The 19006-nt window shown below is 51.7% G+C and overlaps 1 protein-coding gene and 1 long non-coding RNA gene across 4 annotated transcripts in view; one reads left to right on the forward strand and one right to left on the reverse strand.

Moving 5' to 3' along the window:
* The window catches only part of LOC310686075, a 46388-nt gene that overhangs the window by 26934 nt on the left and 448 nt on the right, over positions 1-19006 (forward strand). The window lies entirely within an intron of this gene.
* The window catches only part of WDR54 (WD repeat domain 54), a 22125-nt gene continuing 3119 nt past the window's right edge, over positions 1-19006 (reverse strand). For 2 of the 3 annotated variants that reach the window (XM_083458960.1, XM_083458962.1), the window contains exons 2-10: positions 16954-17193; positions 14002-14064; positions 13767-13833; positions 12514-12570; positions 11676-11803; positions 10854-10954; positions 10324-10486; positions 3185-3259; positions 1-1470 (exon numbers count right to left, since the gene is read on the reverse strand). In XM_083458960.1, coding sequence (XP_083315086.1) covers positions 1339-1470; positions 3185-3259; positions 10324-10486; positions 10854-10954; positions 11676-11803; positions 12514-12570; positions 13767-13833; positions 14002-14064; positions 16954-17193 — 1026 coding nt within the window. In that variant the 3' untranslated portion in view covers positions 1-1338. Of the gene's footprint in view, positions 1471-3184; positions 3260-10323; positions 10487-10853; positions 10955-11675; positions 11804-12513; positions 12571-13766; positions 13834-14001; positions 14065-16953; positions 17194-18379; positions 18581-19006 lie in introns of those variants that run through there. The other variant, XM_083458961.1, reaches the window with a different exon arrangement.

Consider the following 19006-nt stretch of genomic DNA (forward strand, 5'->3'; position numbering starts at 1 on the left):
TAGCAGTTAACATCTTTATTCATCTAGCAAAACACAGTTCAGCTCGTAGACAAAAATGGAGAAAACTCTGAACAAAAAACTTGTGTGAACAACAATACATTTGCGCCCTGACTTGCACCCACGGGAGACCCTCCTGGGGGCTTCTGGCTGCTCTTGGGCCAGGGGAAGCTGCCACTCTCCAGTCTGTCAGGGACTAGGGCGGGATGTGGAGTCCAGCACCCTGGGGAGAGCCAGGGACCTTGCCCCCTCCTGCCAGGAAGTGCCAGGAAGGGGGGGGGACTAGTCCTGTCCTGCCACCGGGGTGCAAGAGGCTCCTGGTGCTGGGCTCATTCTCTTTACCGGGCACAAGAAACAACCTAATATGACTCCCTGCCCCTCGCATGGTTGGTTTGAAGAACTGTGGCTCAGCTTCTCCTTTCCATTTCTTGCTACAGCAATAGAGGTAAAAAATGAATAAATGTGGCCACCGGTAGGCTGACCCTCCTGTGTAGCCTCTCCTGGTGGGAGGCAGAGAGCAGCAGGGCTGAGGTGTGGCCCAGCTGGAAAAACTAGTGCCCCCCACCCCAAGCAAGAGGTGGCTGCAGGGCGGGGGGCAAGGCCAGGGTCTCCCACCAGCACTGGGCCCTTTGAGAGAAGCTGTAGGAGGGCCAGGCCTGGTGGGGGCCGTCCTTTCAGAATTATGCCCCCTCCGGGCCAAGCGCCACTTCAGCCGGGACCCCAGCACCCCGTGGGTCTGGGTGATGGGAGCCCACTTCCATCAGAGACAGCTGCCAACTTTTATCAGGGGCCAAGCACCACCTTTGACAAGTGCCTTTCTAAGAGGAGGAGGAGGAGGAGGAGGATATATTATTAAGATATGGGGGGCAGGTAGGGGACGCATTATTATTCCGGCCTGCACCCATTTCTCAGCGCCTGGGCAGTTTCTTCTCTGCACCCCCCCAAGTTCTTTGGGTCTGTGAGTGTGAGGGCCCTGGGAAATATTCTCGCCTGGGCAAGGACGGTGGTGTCCCTGGTTCTGGAGCCAGAGTAAGTGGTCTGCTGGGGGGGGGGGGGCAAGGCAGAGACAGCAGCTCCTTGGGGCTTTGAATAGCATGACGGTGAGAGCAATGCGGGGGGGGGGGTGTCGCATGAGGATTGTGCTCCCCGCCTTGCCCGGCGTGCAGACAGTGGAAGGGAGTGTTTTTGGGAGCTGTGGCCCTAAAGTGGGGAGGCAAGTTGGGCCCCTGATGCCTGTTCCCTGAGCCCCCTCTGCAGGATGCCCAGAGAGCCTCTGCTTTATCCGTCCCACCCCCCCTCCAGGCCTGCCTCCAGATGGTCCCCTCCTGCGGCCAGGAAGGGCTACGCCAGGACATAGTGGATTATCTCGCTGAGCTCGAAGCCGGTGACCGCAAAGGCACTGCCCTCGGGGTTGCAGAAGCGGGCGCCGCAGATCATGGTGTCTGTCACGCATTCTGAATGGCAGTGCTGAATCTGGGGAGAGATGGGGGGCACCATGTCATTCTGGGTGTCCCCCGTAGAGGAACTCCCTGACCCCCATCCTCTGGCAGGGCCAGGAAGGGAGCAGTGGGCTTGCTGCAACTCCTCTGCTTCTGACTTTGGCGCCAGCGGGGGGGGGGGATGGGGGGAATAAGCCACCCAAATCCCTTTCATCCTCCTCCACACCCCCCCCCCCCCCCGCTGCCCTTGGGAGGCCCTGGGCTCCCACAGCCTATGTCCTCTGCCCTCTAGACCTGCTGCTCAGCTTAAAGCAAACGAGGATGTTTTGGAAACGGATTGGGGAGGAAGCACCCTGTTTTTTGGGGGAGGGATGTTGGGCTGCCATGGGAAGGGCTAAAGCTCAGGGGCAGAGAGACTGTTCTGCATGGTAGAAGGTCTCTGATTCAATCTCGAATGGCATCTTGCAGACAGGCTTGGAAGGGGACCTTGACTGAAATCCTAAAGGGCTGCTGCAAGCCAGTGTTGACAGCACTAGGGATGGTAGCAGAGCTGTCAACTTTCAGATTTGAAAATAAGGGATCAGCAGCCTCACCTGCCCCGGGGACAGCCTACGGGATATGTAACAATCCGGGATAGCAGCGGGAAACGGCGCTGGAATAAGGGAATTTCCCGCAAAAAAGGAGAGGTTGGCAGCTATGGATGGTAGACTGATAGGCTGGCTCCGTATAAGGCAACTTCCTGTGTTCCTAGGAGGGGAATGTTCCTGGATGGCAGGGGCTGGACTAGATGGCCCTGGGGGGCCTTTCCAACTCAATAATAATAATAATAATAATAATAATAATAATAATAATAATAATAATAATTTTATTTATATCCCGCCCATCTGGCTGAGTTTCTCCAGCCCCTCTGGGCAGCATCCAACCGAATATTAAAAACAATACAGAATCAAACATTAAAAACTTCCCTAAACAGGGCTGCCTTCAGTTCTCTTTTAAAAGTAAAATAGTTGCTTATTCCCTTCACATCTGAAGGGAGGGCGTTCCACAGGGCGAGCGCCACTACCAAGAAGGCCCTCTGCCTGGTTCCCTGTAAGCTCACTTCTCGCAGGGAGGGAACCGCCAGAAGGCCCTCGGAGCTGGACCTCAGTGTCCGGGCAGAATGATGGGGGTGGAGACGCTCCTTCAGGTATACTGGGCCAAGGCCGTTTAGGGCTTTAAAGGTCAGCACCAACACTTTGAATTGTGCTCAGAAACGTCCTGGGAGCCAAGGTTATGATTCTGTGAGAACGCAAGAGGCAGAGTCACAGGGCTTCTGTTCCTCTTTTTAAGGTTTGTCAGAAAAGTCTGCAACTCTGCTTGGGAACAGTGTCAGCCCCCTCCCCACCCCACCCCCGTCGTCAGCGTGGGTGCTCCTGTTTCCGCCAAGCTCCAACTCACAGGCCCGGGAGGAGGAAGCGGGTTGCATGGACAAGCCCCCAGCTGAGCCCAGGGGCCACATCCAGTGGAGGAGAGTCCCCACTGAACACAATCCAGGGGGCAAGTGGGGTCCATGGCCGGGGCGGAGTGTGGGGTGGGAGATATGCCCCTGGGAGGAGGCTGGGGGTGCCTGGCAGAACTGCCTGGAGGAATCCTAGAATCTAAAGAGGGGAAGGGAGCCAAGGGTCATCTAGTCCAACCCACTGAAAGGCGGGAATCTTGGCTAAAGCATCCCTGGCAGAGGGCCACCCAGCCAGGGAAGCCGGCCTCACCTCAATGCCCTCAGAGTCAGGGCTGGGGCTCAGTTTCCAGACTTGCACAAAGGAGTCCTCCGCTGCCGACAGGAGCTGTGGGGGGAGAGGAGTCATCAGTGGGGCTGGGGCCTCCCTTCATTTAGTACTGTTTCTTGAATTTATATACCACCCTATGCCTGGAGGTCTCAGGGCGGTTCACAGAAAAGATCAACATAAAAACCTCATATATATATATATATATATATATATATATATATATATATATATATATATATATATATATATATGCTTTCGTAGATTTTCACGGGTACAGGAATGCAGGTTTTGGTGTCTTCGGGTGTCTTCCCGTGTAAGAGTTGGGGTGTCTAGGCGACGTTTCGACGAGGTCTCACTCGTCATCTTCAGGCTGGTGCTTTCGGCTTCTTGTAACTGGAACAGAGCAGGATCTCAGTGTTTGAGTTCCTATAAATACTGTTGAGGGGGTGTGGTGTATAGCCTCCGACGTTCTGGGCAGAGAGGAAGTTCCCAGGTTAGTGTGCCTTTTCTTCTTTTGTTCCTTAATTACTTGAGGGATATCTTGAGTGATTTCTTGAGTGATATTCTGAGTACCACTTAGGTGGGTCATTAAGTGTGGATTAGTTGCTAAAGCTTTCGTGTCTTGACCTCTTGAGCTTGTGAAGAGTTTTTCTGAGAAGATGGCTGTACTGCACTTAGTTGTGCTCTGGCTTGGCTTCGTGTATAGGGGCGAGCTGTGGTTTTGTGCCCTGTGCCAGCCAGATCTGTGTAGGGATTGCAGGGGGGTGCAGCATCCGGAGGTGCCACTATGGTTTGGCTACTGGATGGTGTCTGTAATTTATCTGTGGAGAGGGTCTGGGTTTGGGTCTGGTGTGGTTGATTGGTGATGGCGTTCTGTGTGCCTCTGGTTCTGGTGTCGGTTTTTGTGGGGAGGGCTAATTTCCAGATGTCTGGCAGGCGGGACGTGTCGTCACGCTTGTTCATGTTGTGAGGGTGTTTCTCTATCTCGATGGCTTCCATGATTATTCTCTTGTGGTGATGTTCCATGTTAAAGAGCAATTTGGAATCTGCAAAATTAATTTCGTGTCCTGTTTCTTTCATGTGTTGGAAAAGAGAGGAAGTTTTTTCTTCTTTTTTGACGGCATTCTTGTGTTCTGCGATACGTGCATTTATTCGTCTGTTTGTTTGTCCAATGTACGTGGCTGGGCAGACTTTGCAGGGTATTTCATAGACCCCTTGGTTTTCCAACTGGATTTTATCTTTGGGGTTTCTGAGGATATTGGCTATTTTTTGGTTGGTGCAAAAGGCTGTTTTGATATTGTGTTTATGGAGGATTTTGCTAATTTTATCTGTAGTGCCCTTGATATAAGGAAGGAGGGCCATGCCATTGTTTTCTTCTGTGTCTTGGTTTTTGGGGGGTGTTTCTTTTTGGATTAGCTTCGTAACCCTGTTTTGCTGGTATCCATTGGCGATTAACACATTTGAGAGATTCTGTAACTCAGTTGTCAAGTGGTCTTTGTCAGCCAGGCGTTTGGTTCTGGAGATGAGAGTCTTGGCTACGGAGTTTATTTGTGCAGGGTGGTGGTGTGATTGTGCATGTAAGTAGCGGTTGGTGTGTGTTTTTTTCCGGTAGATAGTGTGTCCTAGGGAGCCATCAGGTTTTTTGTAGATTAGGACGTCAAGGAAGGGAAGTTGGCTGACAAAGTGGCTGACAAAGACCACTTGACAACTGAGTTACAGAATCTCTCAAATGTGTTAATCGCCAATGGATACCAGCAAAACAGGGTTACGAAGCTAATCCAAAAAGAAACACCCCCCAAAAACCAAGACACAGAAGAAAACAATGGCATGGCCCTCCTTCCTTATATCAAGGGCACTACAGATAAAATTAGCAAAATCCTCCATAAACACAATATCAAAACAGCCTTTTGCACCAACCAAAAAATAGCCAATATCCTCAGAAACCCCAAAGATAAAATCCAGTTGGAAAACCAAGGGGTCTATGAAATACCCTGCAAAGTCTGCCCAGCCACGTACATTGGACAAACAAACAGACGAATAAATGCACGTATCGCAGAACACAAGAATGCCGTCAAAAAAGAAGAAAAAACTTCCTCTCTTTTCCAACACATGAAAGAAACAGGACACGAAATTAATTTTGCAGATTCCAAATTGCTCTTTAACATGGAACATCACCACAAGAGAATAATCATGGAAGCCATCGAGATAGAGAAACACCCTCACAACATGAACAAGCGTGACGACACGTCCCGCCTGCCAGACATCTGGAAATTAGCCCTCCCCACAAAAACCGACACCAGAACCAGAGGCACACAGAACGCCATCACCAATCAACCACACCAGACCCAAACCCAGACCCTCTCCACAGATAAATTACAGACACCATCCAGTAGCCAAACCATAGTGGCACCTCCGGATGCTGCACCCCCCTGCAATCCCTACACAGATCTGGCTGGCACAGGGCACAAAACCACAGCTCGCCCCTATACACGAAGCCAAGCCAGAGCACAACTAAGTGCAGTACAGCCATCTTCTCAGAAAAACTCTTCACAAGCTCAAGAGGTCAAGACACGAAAGCTTTAGCAACTAATCCACACTTAATGACCCACCTAAGTGGTACTCAGAATATCACTCAAGAAATCACTCAAGATATCCCTCAAGTAATTAAGGAACAAAAGAAGAAAAGGCACACTAACCTGGGAACTTCCTCTCTGCCCAGAACGTCGGAGGCTATACACCACACCCCCTCAACAGTATTTATAGGAACTCAAACACTGAGATCCTGCTCTGTTCCAGTTACAAGAAGCCGAAAGCACCAGCCTGAAGATGACGAGTGAGACCTCGTCGAAACGTCGCCTAGACACCCCAACTCTTACACGGGAAGACACCCGAAGACACCAAAACCTGCATTCCTGTACCCGTGAAAATCTACGAAAGCAAATATATATATATATATATATATATATATATATATATATATATGCAGGTTTTGGTGTCCTCGGGTGTCTTCCCGTGTAAAAGTTGGGGTGTCTAGGCGACGTTTCGACGAGGTCTCACTCGTCATCTTCAGGCTGGTGCTTTCGGCTTCTTGTTACTGGAACAGAGCGGGATCTCAGTGTTTGAGTTCCTATAAATACTGTAGAGGGGTGTGGTGTATTGCCTCAAAAGTTCTGGGCAGAGGGGAAGTTCCCAGGCTAGTGTTCTTTTCTTCTTTTGTTCCTTAATTACTTGAGGGATATCTTGAGTGATTTCTTGAGTGATATTCTGAGTACCACTTAGGTGGGTCATTAGGTGTGGATTAGTTGCTAAAGCCTTCGTGTCTTGACCTCTTGAATTTGTGAAGAGTTTTTCTGGGAAGATGGCTGTACTGCACTTAGTTGTGCTTTGGCTTGGCTTCGTGTATAGGGGCGAGCTGTGGTTTTGTGCCCTGTGCCAGCCAGATCTGTGTAGGGATTGCAGGGGGGTGCAGCATCCGGAGGTGCCACTATGGTTTGGTTACTGGATGGTGTCTGTAATTTATCTGTGGAGAGGGTCTGGGTTTGGGTCTGGTGTGGTTGATTGGTGGTGGCGTTCTGTGTGCCTCTGGATCTGGTGTCGGTTTTTGTGGGGAGGGCTAATTTCCAGATGTCTGGCAGGCGGGACGTGTCGTCACGCTTGTTCATGTTGTGAGGGTGTTTCTCTATCTCGATGGCTTCCATGATTATTCTCTTGTGGTGATGTTCCATGTTAAAGAGCAATTTGGAATCTGCAAAATTAATTTCGTGTCCTGTTTCTTTCATGTGTTGGAAAAGAGAGGAAGATTTTTCTTCTTTTTTGACGGCATTCTTGTGTTCTGCGATACGTGCATTTATTCGTCTGTTTGTTTGTCCAATGTACGTGGCTGGGCAGACTTTGCAGGGTATTTCATAGACCCCTTGGTTTTCCAACTGGATTTTATCTTTGGGGTTTCTGAGGATATTGGCTATTTTTTGGTTGGTGCAAAAGGCTGTTTTGATATTGTGTTTATGGAGGATTTTGCTAATTTTATCTGTAGTGCCCTTGATATAAGGAAGGAGGGCCATGCCATTGTTTTCTTCCGTGTCTTGGTTTTTGGGGGGTGTTTCTTTTTGGATTAGCTTCTTAACCCTGTTTTGCTGGTATCCATTGGCGATTAACACATTTGAGAGATTCTGTAACTCAGTTGTCAAGTGGTCTTTGTCAGCCAGGCGTTTGGTTCTGGAGATGAGGGTCTTGGCTACGGAGTTTATTTGTGCAGGGTGGTGGTGTGATTGAGCATGTAAGTAGCGGTTGGTGTGTGTTTTTTTCCGGTAGATAGTGTGTCCTAGGGAGCCATCAGGTTTTTTGTAGATTAGGACGTCAAGGAAGGGAAGCTGGTTGTTGGCTTCTATTTCCATAGTGAATTGTATTTTGGGGTGTAGGCTGTTGAGATGTGTGAGGAAGCTATCTAGTTTTTCTTTCCCGTGTGGCCAAATTACAAAGGTGTCGTCAACATATCTGAGCCAAAGTTTGGGTTTGTGTTCTGACTTGTCTAAAGCATTGGTTTCAAAGTGTTCCATGTACAGATTTGCGATGACCGGTGAGAGGGGTGATCCCATAGGTGCTCCTTCTATCTGTTTGTATCTTTGTCCATTGTGGATGAAGTACGTGTTGGTTAGGCAGTGGTTGGTCAGGTCCAGGATGTATTCGGGGGGATTGTATTTGTTTTGAATGGCTGTCAAGGCTTCATTAATGGGCACTTGTGTGAAGAGAGATACAACATCGAAGCTCACAAGTAGATGTTGTATCTCTCTTCACACAAGTGCCCATTAATGAAGCCTTGACAGCCATTCAAAACAAATACAATCCCCCCGAATACATCCTGGACCTGACCAACCACTGCCTAACCAACACGTACTTCATCCACAATGGACAAAGATACAAACAGATAGAAGGAGCACCTATGGGATCACCCCTCTCACCGGTCATCGCAAATCTGTACATGGAACACTTTGAAACCAATGCTTTAGACAAGTCAGAACACAAACCCAAACTTTGGCTCAGATATGTTGACGACACCTTTGTAATTTGGCCACACGGGAAAGAAAAACTAGATAGCTTCCTCACACATCTCAACAGCCTACACCCCAAAATACAATTCACTATGGAAATAGAAGCCAACAACCAGCTTCCCTTCCTTGACGTCCTAATCTACAAAAAACCTGATGGCTCCCTAGGACACACTATCTACCGGAAAAAAACACACACCAACCGCTACTTACATGCTCAATCACACCACCACCCTGCACAAATAAACTCCGTAGCCAAGACCCTCATCTCCAGAACCAAACGCCTGGCTGACAAAGACCACTTGACAACTGAGTTACAGAATCTCTCAAATGTGTTAATCGCCAATGGATACCAGCAAAACAGGGTTAAGAAGCTAATCCAAAAAGAAACACCCCCCAAAAACCAAGACACGGAAGAAAACAATGGCATGGCCCTCCTTCCTTATATCAAGGGCACTACAGATAAAATTAGCAAAATCCTCCATAAACACAATATCAAAACAGCCTTTTGCACCAACCAAAAAATAGCCAATATCCTCAGAAACCCCAAAGATAAAATCCAGTTGGAAAACCAAGGGGTCTATGAAATACCCTGCAAAGTCTGCCCAGCCACGTACATTGGACAAACAAACAGACGAATAAATGCACGTATCGCAGAACACAAGAATGCCGTCAAAAAAGAAGAAAAATCTTCCTCTCTTTTCCAACACATGAAAGAAACAGGACACGAAATTAATTTTGCAGATTCCAAATTGCTCTTTAACATGGAACATCACCACAAGAGAATAATCATGGAAGCCATCGAGATAGAGAAACACCCTCACAACATGAACAAGCGTGACGACACGTCCCGCCTGCCAGACATCTGGAAATTAGCCCTCCCCACAAAAACCGACACCAGATCCAGAGGCACACAGAACGCCACCACCAATCAACCACACCAGACCCAAACCCAGACCCTCTCCACAGATAAATTACAGACACCATCCAGTAACCAAACCATAGTGGCACCTCCGGATGCTGCACCCCCCTGCAATCCCTACACAGATCTGGCTGGCACAGGGCACAAAACCACAGCTCGCCCCTATACACGAAGCCAAGCCAAAGCACAACTAAGTGCAGTACAGCCATCTTCCCAGAAAAACTCTTCACAAATTCAAGAGGTCAAGACACGAAGGCTTTAGCAACTAATCCACACCTAATGACCCACCTAAGTGGTACTCAGAATATCACTCAAGAAATCACTCAAGATATCCCTCAAGTAATTAAGGAACAAAAGAAGAAAAGAACACTAGCCTGGGAACTTCCCCTCTGCCCAGAACTTTTGAGGCAATACACCACACCCCTCTACAGTATTTATAGGAACTCAAACACTGAGATCCCGCTCTGTTCCAGTAACAAGAAGCCGAAAGCACCAGCCTGAAGATGACGAGTGAGACCTCGTCGAAACGTCGCCTAGACACCCCAACTTTTACACGGGAAGACACCCGAGGACACCAAAACCTGCATTCCTGTACCCGTGAAAATCTACGAAAACATATATATATATATATATATATATATATATATATATATATATATATATATAATCAAAATATAAACAACAACCCAATAGCACCCCCTGGCTTGGGCCTGGGGCAGCTCTTTTGCGGGGAGGAAAGCTCCCTTAGGAGTGACCAAGAGCGCGTGCAAAGGGCAGCCGTTGCCAGGCAGAGGGAGCAGAAGCCCAGCCAAGAGCAGGCAAGCAGGCACCTCCTGGTGGGAGCAGCGCTGGAGAAAGCCCCTCTCTGAAACTTTGCCACCAGAGCTCCTAGCCCCTTGGCACAGGTTGTACAGATCCCTCATTAAGCCACTGAACTGTTGGTCTTTGCTATATCCAGTGGCAAGGAGTTCCACTGGTGCAGGCTCACTCCTGCCCAAACCTGGCATGTCAGTGGCCCAGTCAGAGGACGCCTTTCGCATACGATGGAGCCTGGTTCACTCTGCCCGCTCTGCTGCACCCGCGAGGCTCTGCCCTGCCCCACCATTCCCCTCTCCTGGGAAACCCCGACCTCCTCAAACCCAGGACAGACCCACCTTCCCCGAGAGGGGCGCCAGGTCCAGGGCATAGATCCAGCGGGCGTGAGCGCGGACTTCCGCTCGCAGGATCCCGCTTGCTGCCTCGTACAGGCGAATGTGCCCGTTGCCGTAACCAGCCGCGATGATGCCGTTCCACAGCTTGACGGAGGAGCAGGTGCACCTGGGCGTGGGGTGGGGGTATTGGGTGAGGCTCCTGTGCCAGGGGGAAGGCTGCTGCTCAGGGGGGGGGCAAGAGCAACTGCTGGACCTGCAGGGGCCCCCAGGCTTGACCCCCAGGGGCTCCTCTGGACAGGACTGGGAAAGGAGCCTGGTTGGAGCAAGGCAGGCCACTGGGAGAGGCTGGGGCCGGCCTGCTTCTGCTCAGGCCCTGGAGTGGGGCAGGGCTGGGCTGGGTTCAGGGCCATTAGCCACCCCCCCCCTCATGGCCAGAGTGGTCAAGGCTTTGTTTCCATCTCTCTCGGGGCCGAGTGCTTTCAGGAGGGCCAAATCCTTGTCCCCAGAGCAGGCCCCTCTCTTTCTGCGCTTACTCAGAAGCCGGGATCTTGTTGGCCAGCGTGAACTTCTCTCCGGAAAACCAGACGCACAAGGCTCCAGAGTCATCGGCCGTCACCAAATCAGGCACGCCTTCCTGCAGCAGGGGGGGAAAGGGCAGAATCAGCTCACTGCCCCCACGACGCTTGGCAGCAACACACCCGGGCAAAGCCCACAAGGAGGAGATGCAGGGCAGTCGCTGCTGCTCTAGGCAGGAAGGCAAGCGCATAGCTGGGCGCCAGGCGCTGCTGAGGGTAATGCTTGCTCCGTGTTAAAAGTTTGCAGGACTTCTGTCACAACATGGCATGGCCCCCTGCCAGGGGTGCTTTAGCTGAGATTCCTGCCTGGCAGGGGGTTGGACTAGATGACCTTTGGGGGACCCGTGCCTTGGGCAATGACCTCTTGGGTTGCCACAGAAGCACCCTGCAATGACCCTCCTCCTAGGGTGCCACCGCGGTGAGCCTGGAAAGCCAGCTGTGCAGACTTCACACCAGGCCTTGCCAGACTGGGCAGAGGGGTTGGCAGTGCCAACTGAAGCACCCCCTAACCCAGGCACACTCTGCGGGAGCATCAAGGCAGCGCAGCTGGACCTGGAAACAAGCCAGCTTTTAACTCAGGCCAAAGGACTGGGTGCAAAGCGCCGGGGGCCAAAGTGGGACTCCACTGGCTTCCCAACGAGCCCATGGCGATAGCAGCACCTGAGGCGAGGCGAGACCATGTCCAGGCGAAGCAGCAGCAGCTGAAGCTCCCCCCAAGTAGGGGGCTTTGGGGGCCCTGTGGGAGCGGCACCCACCCGGCGGCTCCCAGCTCCTCCTTACCGGCTGCTCGCACAGCTCGGCGGCAATGTCGGTGATGGAGTCGCAGTGCTTCTCCAGGACTTCGCTCAGCGTGATGTTGGTGCCTTTGGCGGGGACGTCGAAGACGAGGACGGACCCCAGGGACGTCCCTGCAGAGGGAAGGCAGGCAAGGGCGTTCTGAAGCAGCAGGCCCAGGTGGGCCGGTCTCGCCTCACCTGCGGAAGAGCAGCCTCCCACCTGCCCAGGTGAGCTCACCGGGGCAACCCATTCCCAGGGGAATTGGCCTTCGTGCAGGGGGAACAAGTTCTCTGGTGTTAGATGGTGATCCTGGCTAACTCCGCAAAGCAGTGCCCCTAGCTATCCATTCCCACCGCCAAACGCAGGGGTCAGCAAGGTTCACCTCGCCTGGGCCGGTTCACTCCAGCGGAGATCCCTCCATGGACTGGATTGCGATTTCTGGTGTCTGCATCTGCGCAGACGCAATTTCCGGTGCCGTGGAAGCGAGTCCTTGTGCCATGCTGGTTTAGTGCAGTGCGCAGGGACTCGCTGAGCGGGCAGCTCAGTTTGGGGGCAGCTCATGGGCCAGTTAAACGACCCCCGTGGGCTGCTTGTGGCCCATGGGCCTTAGCTTGCCGACCCCTGGCCAAACGTGTCTCCGTGAAATTCAACCATGGCGCCAATCCCTTCTGCAGCTGCTGCCACTGACATAGTAAAGTGAGGCTTCAGGCATGGCACGTCCTCAGGGGGTCGACTACTCTCACCCACAGCAATGGGGTGCCCCCCCCCGCCCAGCCGGGCCTTTGCCTCTGCTCGGCTCTCCTCCCCTGACCCCCCCCCCGTTTCCTTCCTGCTTCCTCACCTACGCAAACAAAGCGCTGCCCAGTTGCCGCGATCCCACGAGCAAACACGGCCTTCCCTGGAAAGGAGAGAATGCAGAGATCAGGCGGCCGCAGAGGCCCAGGGCTGGCTGGGGGTCTTTGCCCCAGAGCTCCCTGGGCGTGGAAGTGCACCCCTCCAAACGGGCAGGAGGCATGTGCCAGGGAGGTGCCTTGCTACTCGCCCCTCACGGGTTTGGAGGTGTGCAAGGCCACATCCCCAGCAGGAGGAATCCATGCCAATTCAGAAAAGAGGTGGGCTTCTAAAAGGTTCAGCTCCGAAGCCTCTGCTTCCTCCCCTCCACTCTCTGCTTCTTCTCAGACCTGCTGAGGCACAACTTCAGAGAAGACATCAGGACTGGAGGGAAAGAGAAGGGGCCTACAGGAATAGGAGACAGGGGGATTCCAAACTACAAATCTGCCCCACGGGTAAGTGGTCTCCAGGAGTTAAGAAAAGTGGGTGTTTTATAGATCCTCTTTTGGAAATGTGATGTTTGTTTGTCTATAGAAGTATTTATATACTGCTGCATCATAAAAGTATTTCACAGTGGTTTACGTGAAACGAGCAATAGATTAATAAACAGTTAAAAACAAGTTAAAAGCAAAAATAAATTAAAAACAAACATCAACAGAGCATTGTCGAAAGATGTACTTCATAATGGACTGCATAACGACGGGATGAGCTCCCGTTGCTCGGTCCCAACTCCTGCCAGCCTAGCAGTTTGAAAGCACATCAAACTGCAAGTAGATAAATAGGTCCCGCTCCGGCGGGAAGGTAAACAGCGTTTCCGTGCGCTGCTCTGGTTCGCCAGAAGCGGCTTAGTCATGCTGGCCACATGATTGGGAAGCTGTACGCTGGCCAATAAGGCGAGATGAGCGCTGCAACCCCAGAGTCAGTCACGACTGGACCTAATGGTCAGGGGTCCCTTTACCCCCTTTTAAGCCTGGCAAAATAGGAAGGCTTTCAACAGAAGGCGCCCACTGAATCTCTAGTGGCAGCATGTTCCACAGGACTGAGACAACTTGTTGTACTTATTGTTGAAATGTTGTTGCTTTTTAAGGGAGGGAATATCTCCTGTCTTGGAAAAAAAGGTGGAACCTGCTATTGCTGCGACTTGAGATAGGAAAACTCAATGAATTTTCACTGTTTGAAACATGGCCGCCCCCCTTTTGCACTTGAAAGCAGGTGCCCTTCCCTCCCTCCAAGAGATCCTCCTGCCAGGAATAGAAAGGGTACCTGGAGGTGACTCCAAGCCCTCCAGGGCATGCCAGTAGACCATGATGGACCCGTCCGACTCGTACATCTTGGGGGAAGGCGGAAAGAGCAGAGAGAGAAAGGTAAGAGGCACTGGAGAATCCAGCAGGCGGTTCCCAGGGGACAGTCCACATCCCAGAAGACGGGGTCTGGAAAGTCACCGGCTTGGGGCCTTTCTCAGGCAGAGGTTTCCGTGGCCCCCGGCTCCATTTCTCACCTGGATCCCCTTCCGTGAAGTCAGAACCAAGAGGACCCGGGAAGGGAGGACACACCAGGCAGCCTGGAAGACAAGGGTGCAAATAGAGGACGCAGGAAGACGCCCTTCTCTGCCCCCTGCCCGCTTCCCCGTGGCCACAGAGGAAAGCACAGAGTTAAATGAGAAAGGCGATGCTTCAGAGCGCGTGCAAAGCGCCTTCCAACTCTTCCCTCCCTCTGGAGTAAAGGCAGCCATCACCTGGCCCAGCAATGAGCTGTCCACCTGGGGCCCAAAGAGACCTTCTCCTCTCCCAAGCTCTGGGTGAGGGGTCTTCTGTGGACTTCCTCGTCCTCCGTCACCTGCCAGCCTGCCCCACGAAAGCTGTAATGCAAGGACGCCAGGTCCTGGAGGGACAGAGGAGGACTCCGCTCCCCAACTTGCTGGTGGCAAGGGCCGCTCAACAGTGGAAGCTGCTGCACTCTCCTTCCTTGGAGGTGTTTAAGCAGAGCAGTTGGGTGGCCATTGGTCAGGGATGCTTTAGTTGTGATTCCTGTATTGCAGGGGGCTGGACTAGATGACTCCATGGGGTCCCTTTCACCGCTACAGTGCTATGATTCAACCCAAGGAGGCTGCCTGAGATGCCACCACACCCACAAGCCACACCACAGAGCTAAAGCAGGCCTAGAAAGGTGCCCGCGACTGGCTCAATAGTGAAGGAAAGGCATTCTGCATGGGCTCAGAGGCACTGCTGTTCCTTTTGTGCATTCTGGACTGGGACTCTTGATAGAATGATCTGGGGCTGAGTTTAAATAAAGCCCTGCACTTCACAACTACGGCGGCAAGGTTGTTGATTGCCAGAAGTAGGAAAAGCAGCAGCGTCCCAACTAAAACAGACTGGTTATCTAAAACAGTGTTTCCCAACCGGTGTTCCGCGGCACACTAGTGTGCCGCGAGACGTTGCCTGGTGTGCCGTGGGAGGGAGGCGGGCGAGTCGGGCGGCGAGAGGTGGGGCGGCGGCGGCGAGGAGAGGCCGCCCAGCGCGGGGCTCTCGCCGTCTGCCTGCCTGGCTGCCTGCGTGGCGCTGACATCACGGGGCTGTAACGTGCCCCACATAGGCACACGCGGGGCGGCGAGCGAGCGAGCTCCCACATCCCATCGCCGCTCGCTTCGGCCGGCCTACTGGGCTGTCGCAGGCGGAAGGCCTGCGCATGCGCAAGGTTTTCGCGCCTTCGGGATTCCCTTCACGCCTTCCTCCTGCCGGGTCCTTGAGAGCGCGGGAAGCGGCAGCGCGAGACCGGCGTTGAGCCTGGTAGGTATTGCGCTTGCCAAGGCAGTCATTTGGGAAATGAAAACTTGCAAGGCAAGCAACCAGTTCAATCTGAAGTCCGTGTATGCTTAATATCCTGTATCTGAAACCTGTTCTGCCCCCTCCCCCACACTTGGTGCCATTTTCATCTACACATGCAGCAGAGTAAGTTGACCCAGAATAGTACCAATTCAGATGGCAGATGGGAGAATGACAGTGCTGAATGCTTTCCCATGTAGAACAGTCCCTGCAAATAAAAACCTAGCATATTTGGAAGAGGGATGCTAGCCTAACCATTACCTTCTATGCTGTTACTATTTTTTTTTTTACATAAGTAAAAAGTGACCTTTCCCCCTCTGGCATGGTGGTGTGCCTCGAGATTTTTTTCATGAAACAAGTGTGCCTTTGCCCAAAAAAGGTTGGGAAACACTGATCTAAAATGATGGAATACTTCCATATTGCTGAACTAACAGGGAGGATAAGGGGAGATCTGGTACAAAAAGTGAATGAGTGGCCTATCTTTAAGGAATACAGTGGTACCTCAGGTTAAGTACTTAATTCGTTCCGGAGGTCCGTACTTAACCTGAAGCTGTTCTTAACCTGAAGCACCACTTTAGCTAATGGGGCCTCCTGCTGCCACAGCACCGCAGGAGCACGATTTCTGTTCTCATCCTGAAGCAAAGTTCTTAACCTGAAGCACTATTTCTGGGTTAGCGGAGTCTGTAACCTGAAGCATCTGTAACCTGAAGCATCTGTAACCTGAAGCGTATGTAACCTGAAGCGTATGTAATCTGAGGTACCACTGTACATCAAAATTTATGTGGAAAAAGTAAAATTTTTGACAGATACTGAGTGAATCTAGAAAATGATTAGAGTGAGAGTAAAGTTAAGACAGAAGAAGAGATTAGAAGAAATAATGAAATGTGTATAAGCTAGTTGGAAAAATAAAGTAGCGTAACAAGAACGGCTGGAAGCCAAGTCACTTGGTGGGTGTCTGTGTGGGGTAGGTGTGTAGGTATGTTGATATGTACAGTGTAGGTAGGTAGTATATAGAGTAATGTAGGTATGTTTTATGTTATGAAAATAAGGTAGTGTGTTGTGTACGTGTACAGTGGTACCTTGGGTTACTTACACTTCAGGTTACATATGCTTCAGGTTATAGACTCTGCTAACCCAGATATAATACCTCGGGTTAAGAACTTTGCTTCAGGATGAGAACAGAAATCGTGCTCCAGCGGTGCGGCAGCAGCAGGAGGCCCCATTAGATAAAGTGGTGCTTCAGGTTAAGAACAGTTTCAGGTTAAGAATGGACCTCCAGAACAAATTAAGTATTTAACCCAAGGTACCACTGTATTATGTAAATGTATATGTATGTGTCTTATATGTACATATGTTTTATACGTTAATAAAATAAAAACAATTAAAACAGATAAATAAATGAATAAAGCCCTGCATTTCTGGCCAGGCAGGTTCCTCTCTGCCCCAGCCTGTTCCAATCGCCCTTTCGATCAGCATGTTCTGGGCTAGCCAATGTTGACGCTTCAGGGTGCCGATATTGGCTTCTCAGTGACAGCAGAAGAGCAGCTGCCCTGTGGGGCATTGATTGGGCAGGGAGCTGGGGACGGGCTCTCCTCCCTCCCTCCCTGCCTGCCAGCCAGCCCCGTTACCTGGGTGATGATGGAGGCCCCGACGCCCAGGCTGCCCTCCTTGGCCTGCAGCTGGCGGTGGGAGAAGCTGAGGCCGTCGTCGGAGGCGCTCACCATGTTGACGGTGGTGCCGTGCACGCTGGCAAAGTAGGTGAGCTTCTTGGCCGGGAGGGGCAGGACGCTCATGTTGTTGTACAGCGCCAGGCTGCTGTCCTTCAGCAAAATGCTCTTCTCCTTTCGGTACATCCTGCTTGGGGGAGACTGGAGGAGGAGGGGGGGGGGGAGAGAAGGGGCATGAGGCCAAGAGGCAGAGAAAGGCACCCGAGACAGGCAGCAGCACAAACAGAGAGCCAGCCAGGTAATAATAATAATAATAGTAATTTATTTATACCCCACCCATCTGGCTGGGTTTCCCCAGCCACTCTGGGCGGCTTCCAACAAAACACTAAAATACAATAACCTATTAAACATTAAAAGCTTCCCTAAACAGGGCTGCCTTCAGATGTCTTCTAAAAGTTTGGTAGTTATTTTTCTCTTTGACATCTGATGGGAGAGCGTTCCACAGGGCGGGCGCCACCACCGCGAAGGCCCTCTGCCTGGTTCCCTGTAACTTGGCTTCTCGCAGCGAGGGAACCGCCAGAAGGCCCTCAGTGCTGGACCTCGATGTCCGGGCAGAACGTTGAAGTACTGGCCTCCAGGACTGGACTACAACTCCCATCAGGCCCAGCCAGGGCAACCAATGGTCAGGGATGATGGGAACTGCAGTTCAGCCATGACGGGTGTCCACCTAGGATGGATGCTTCAGTTGAGATTCCTGCGTTGCAGGGGGTTGGACTAGATGGCCCCTGGGGTCCCTTCCAACTCTACAGTTCTATGAAGGTCTGAGGAGTCTTCCACAGGTTCTGCAGCCCTGGACCACCACGACTACCTGAGTTGCCAGGATTGCTTTTGACATCTTCTGCACCATTTGGAATTTTCACCTTGGCCCCTGAGGCTGTTAGGAGCCGCCCTGGCCCCATTTTTTAAATGTTTGATGTTTTATTCTGTTTTTTATATTCTGTTGGGAGCTGCCCAGAGTGGCTGGGGAAACCCAGCCAGATGGGTGGGGTATAAATAAATTATAATTATTAATTATTCTCTTCCAGGCAAAGCGTCCCTGGGCTTCTTTTGCATACATTTAAGCTCCAACTGAAATATCAGGTGGTTATATCAAGTCCACTTCACTGCCATTTAACTCCAACGTTCCCTCCCCAAACCTCCCACACTCATTGTTCGACAGTGGAATTTGCTGCCAAGGAGTGTGGTGGAGTCTCCTTTTTTGGAGGTCTTTAAGCAGAGGCTTGACAACCATATGTCAGGAGTGCTCTGATGGTGTTTCCTGCTTGGCAGGGGGTTGGACTCAATGGCCCTTGTGGTCTCTTCCAACTCTATGATTCTATGATTCTACGTGTGGCATCAGAATTACACATCGAGTGTCAGGCGCTGGATTCATGCTCCACAAAGGATAACACCATAATAAATCTGCTGGACATGCACAAGATTCTTCACTGGTTTTGTTTTAAATATGCATGCATGCATTAATGAAAATGAATGCCCGCCCGCACGTATGAGGAGGGAGGGAGGGAGCAGGCCAGGACTCTGGGTGCCCTGCACTTCGTCCCTCGGGATCCGTTGCCCGTTTTTGGCTCAGCCTCAGCTGCACGCAAGCTCAGAGCCACGCAAGGTGGACGGGAGCCTTCCTGTGGCTTCATCAGCTGCAGAAGCCCAGCTGCCTCCCTCTGCCCCCTCCCTGCCCTAGCTAAGCAGGGCCTGATCCGCCAGAAAGTCCCTCTGCACCAGCTGGCTGGCAGGGGGCTCAAGGTCACATGGACAGTTCTATGCCAAGGGAGGCGAGGCAGAGAGGGTGGGGCTGGCTCAAGGTCTGCCCACCGAAAGCCATGCCCAAGGGAGGATTTGAACCTGGGTCTGGCACCCTGACCCCCTTGGCCCTCGGAGGTGCAGCCGGGCGGCCCTCCGTGCCTTCGGGAGCTGCTCTTCAGCCAGCAGCTGGTGACTGAGGTTGGACCAAGAGCCT

This window comes from Podarcis liolepis (genome assembly GCF_965112155.1).
Source record: "Podarcis liolepis genome assembly, chromosome: 9".
In the NCBI taxonomy this organism is placed as follows: Eukaryota; Metazoa; Chordata; class Lepidosauria; order Squamata; family Lacertidae; genus Podarcis; species Podarcis liolepis.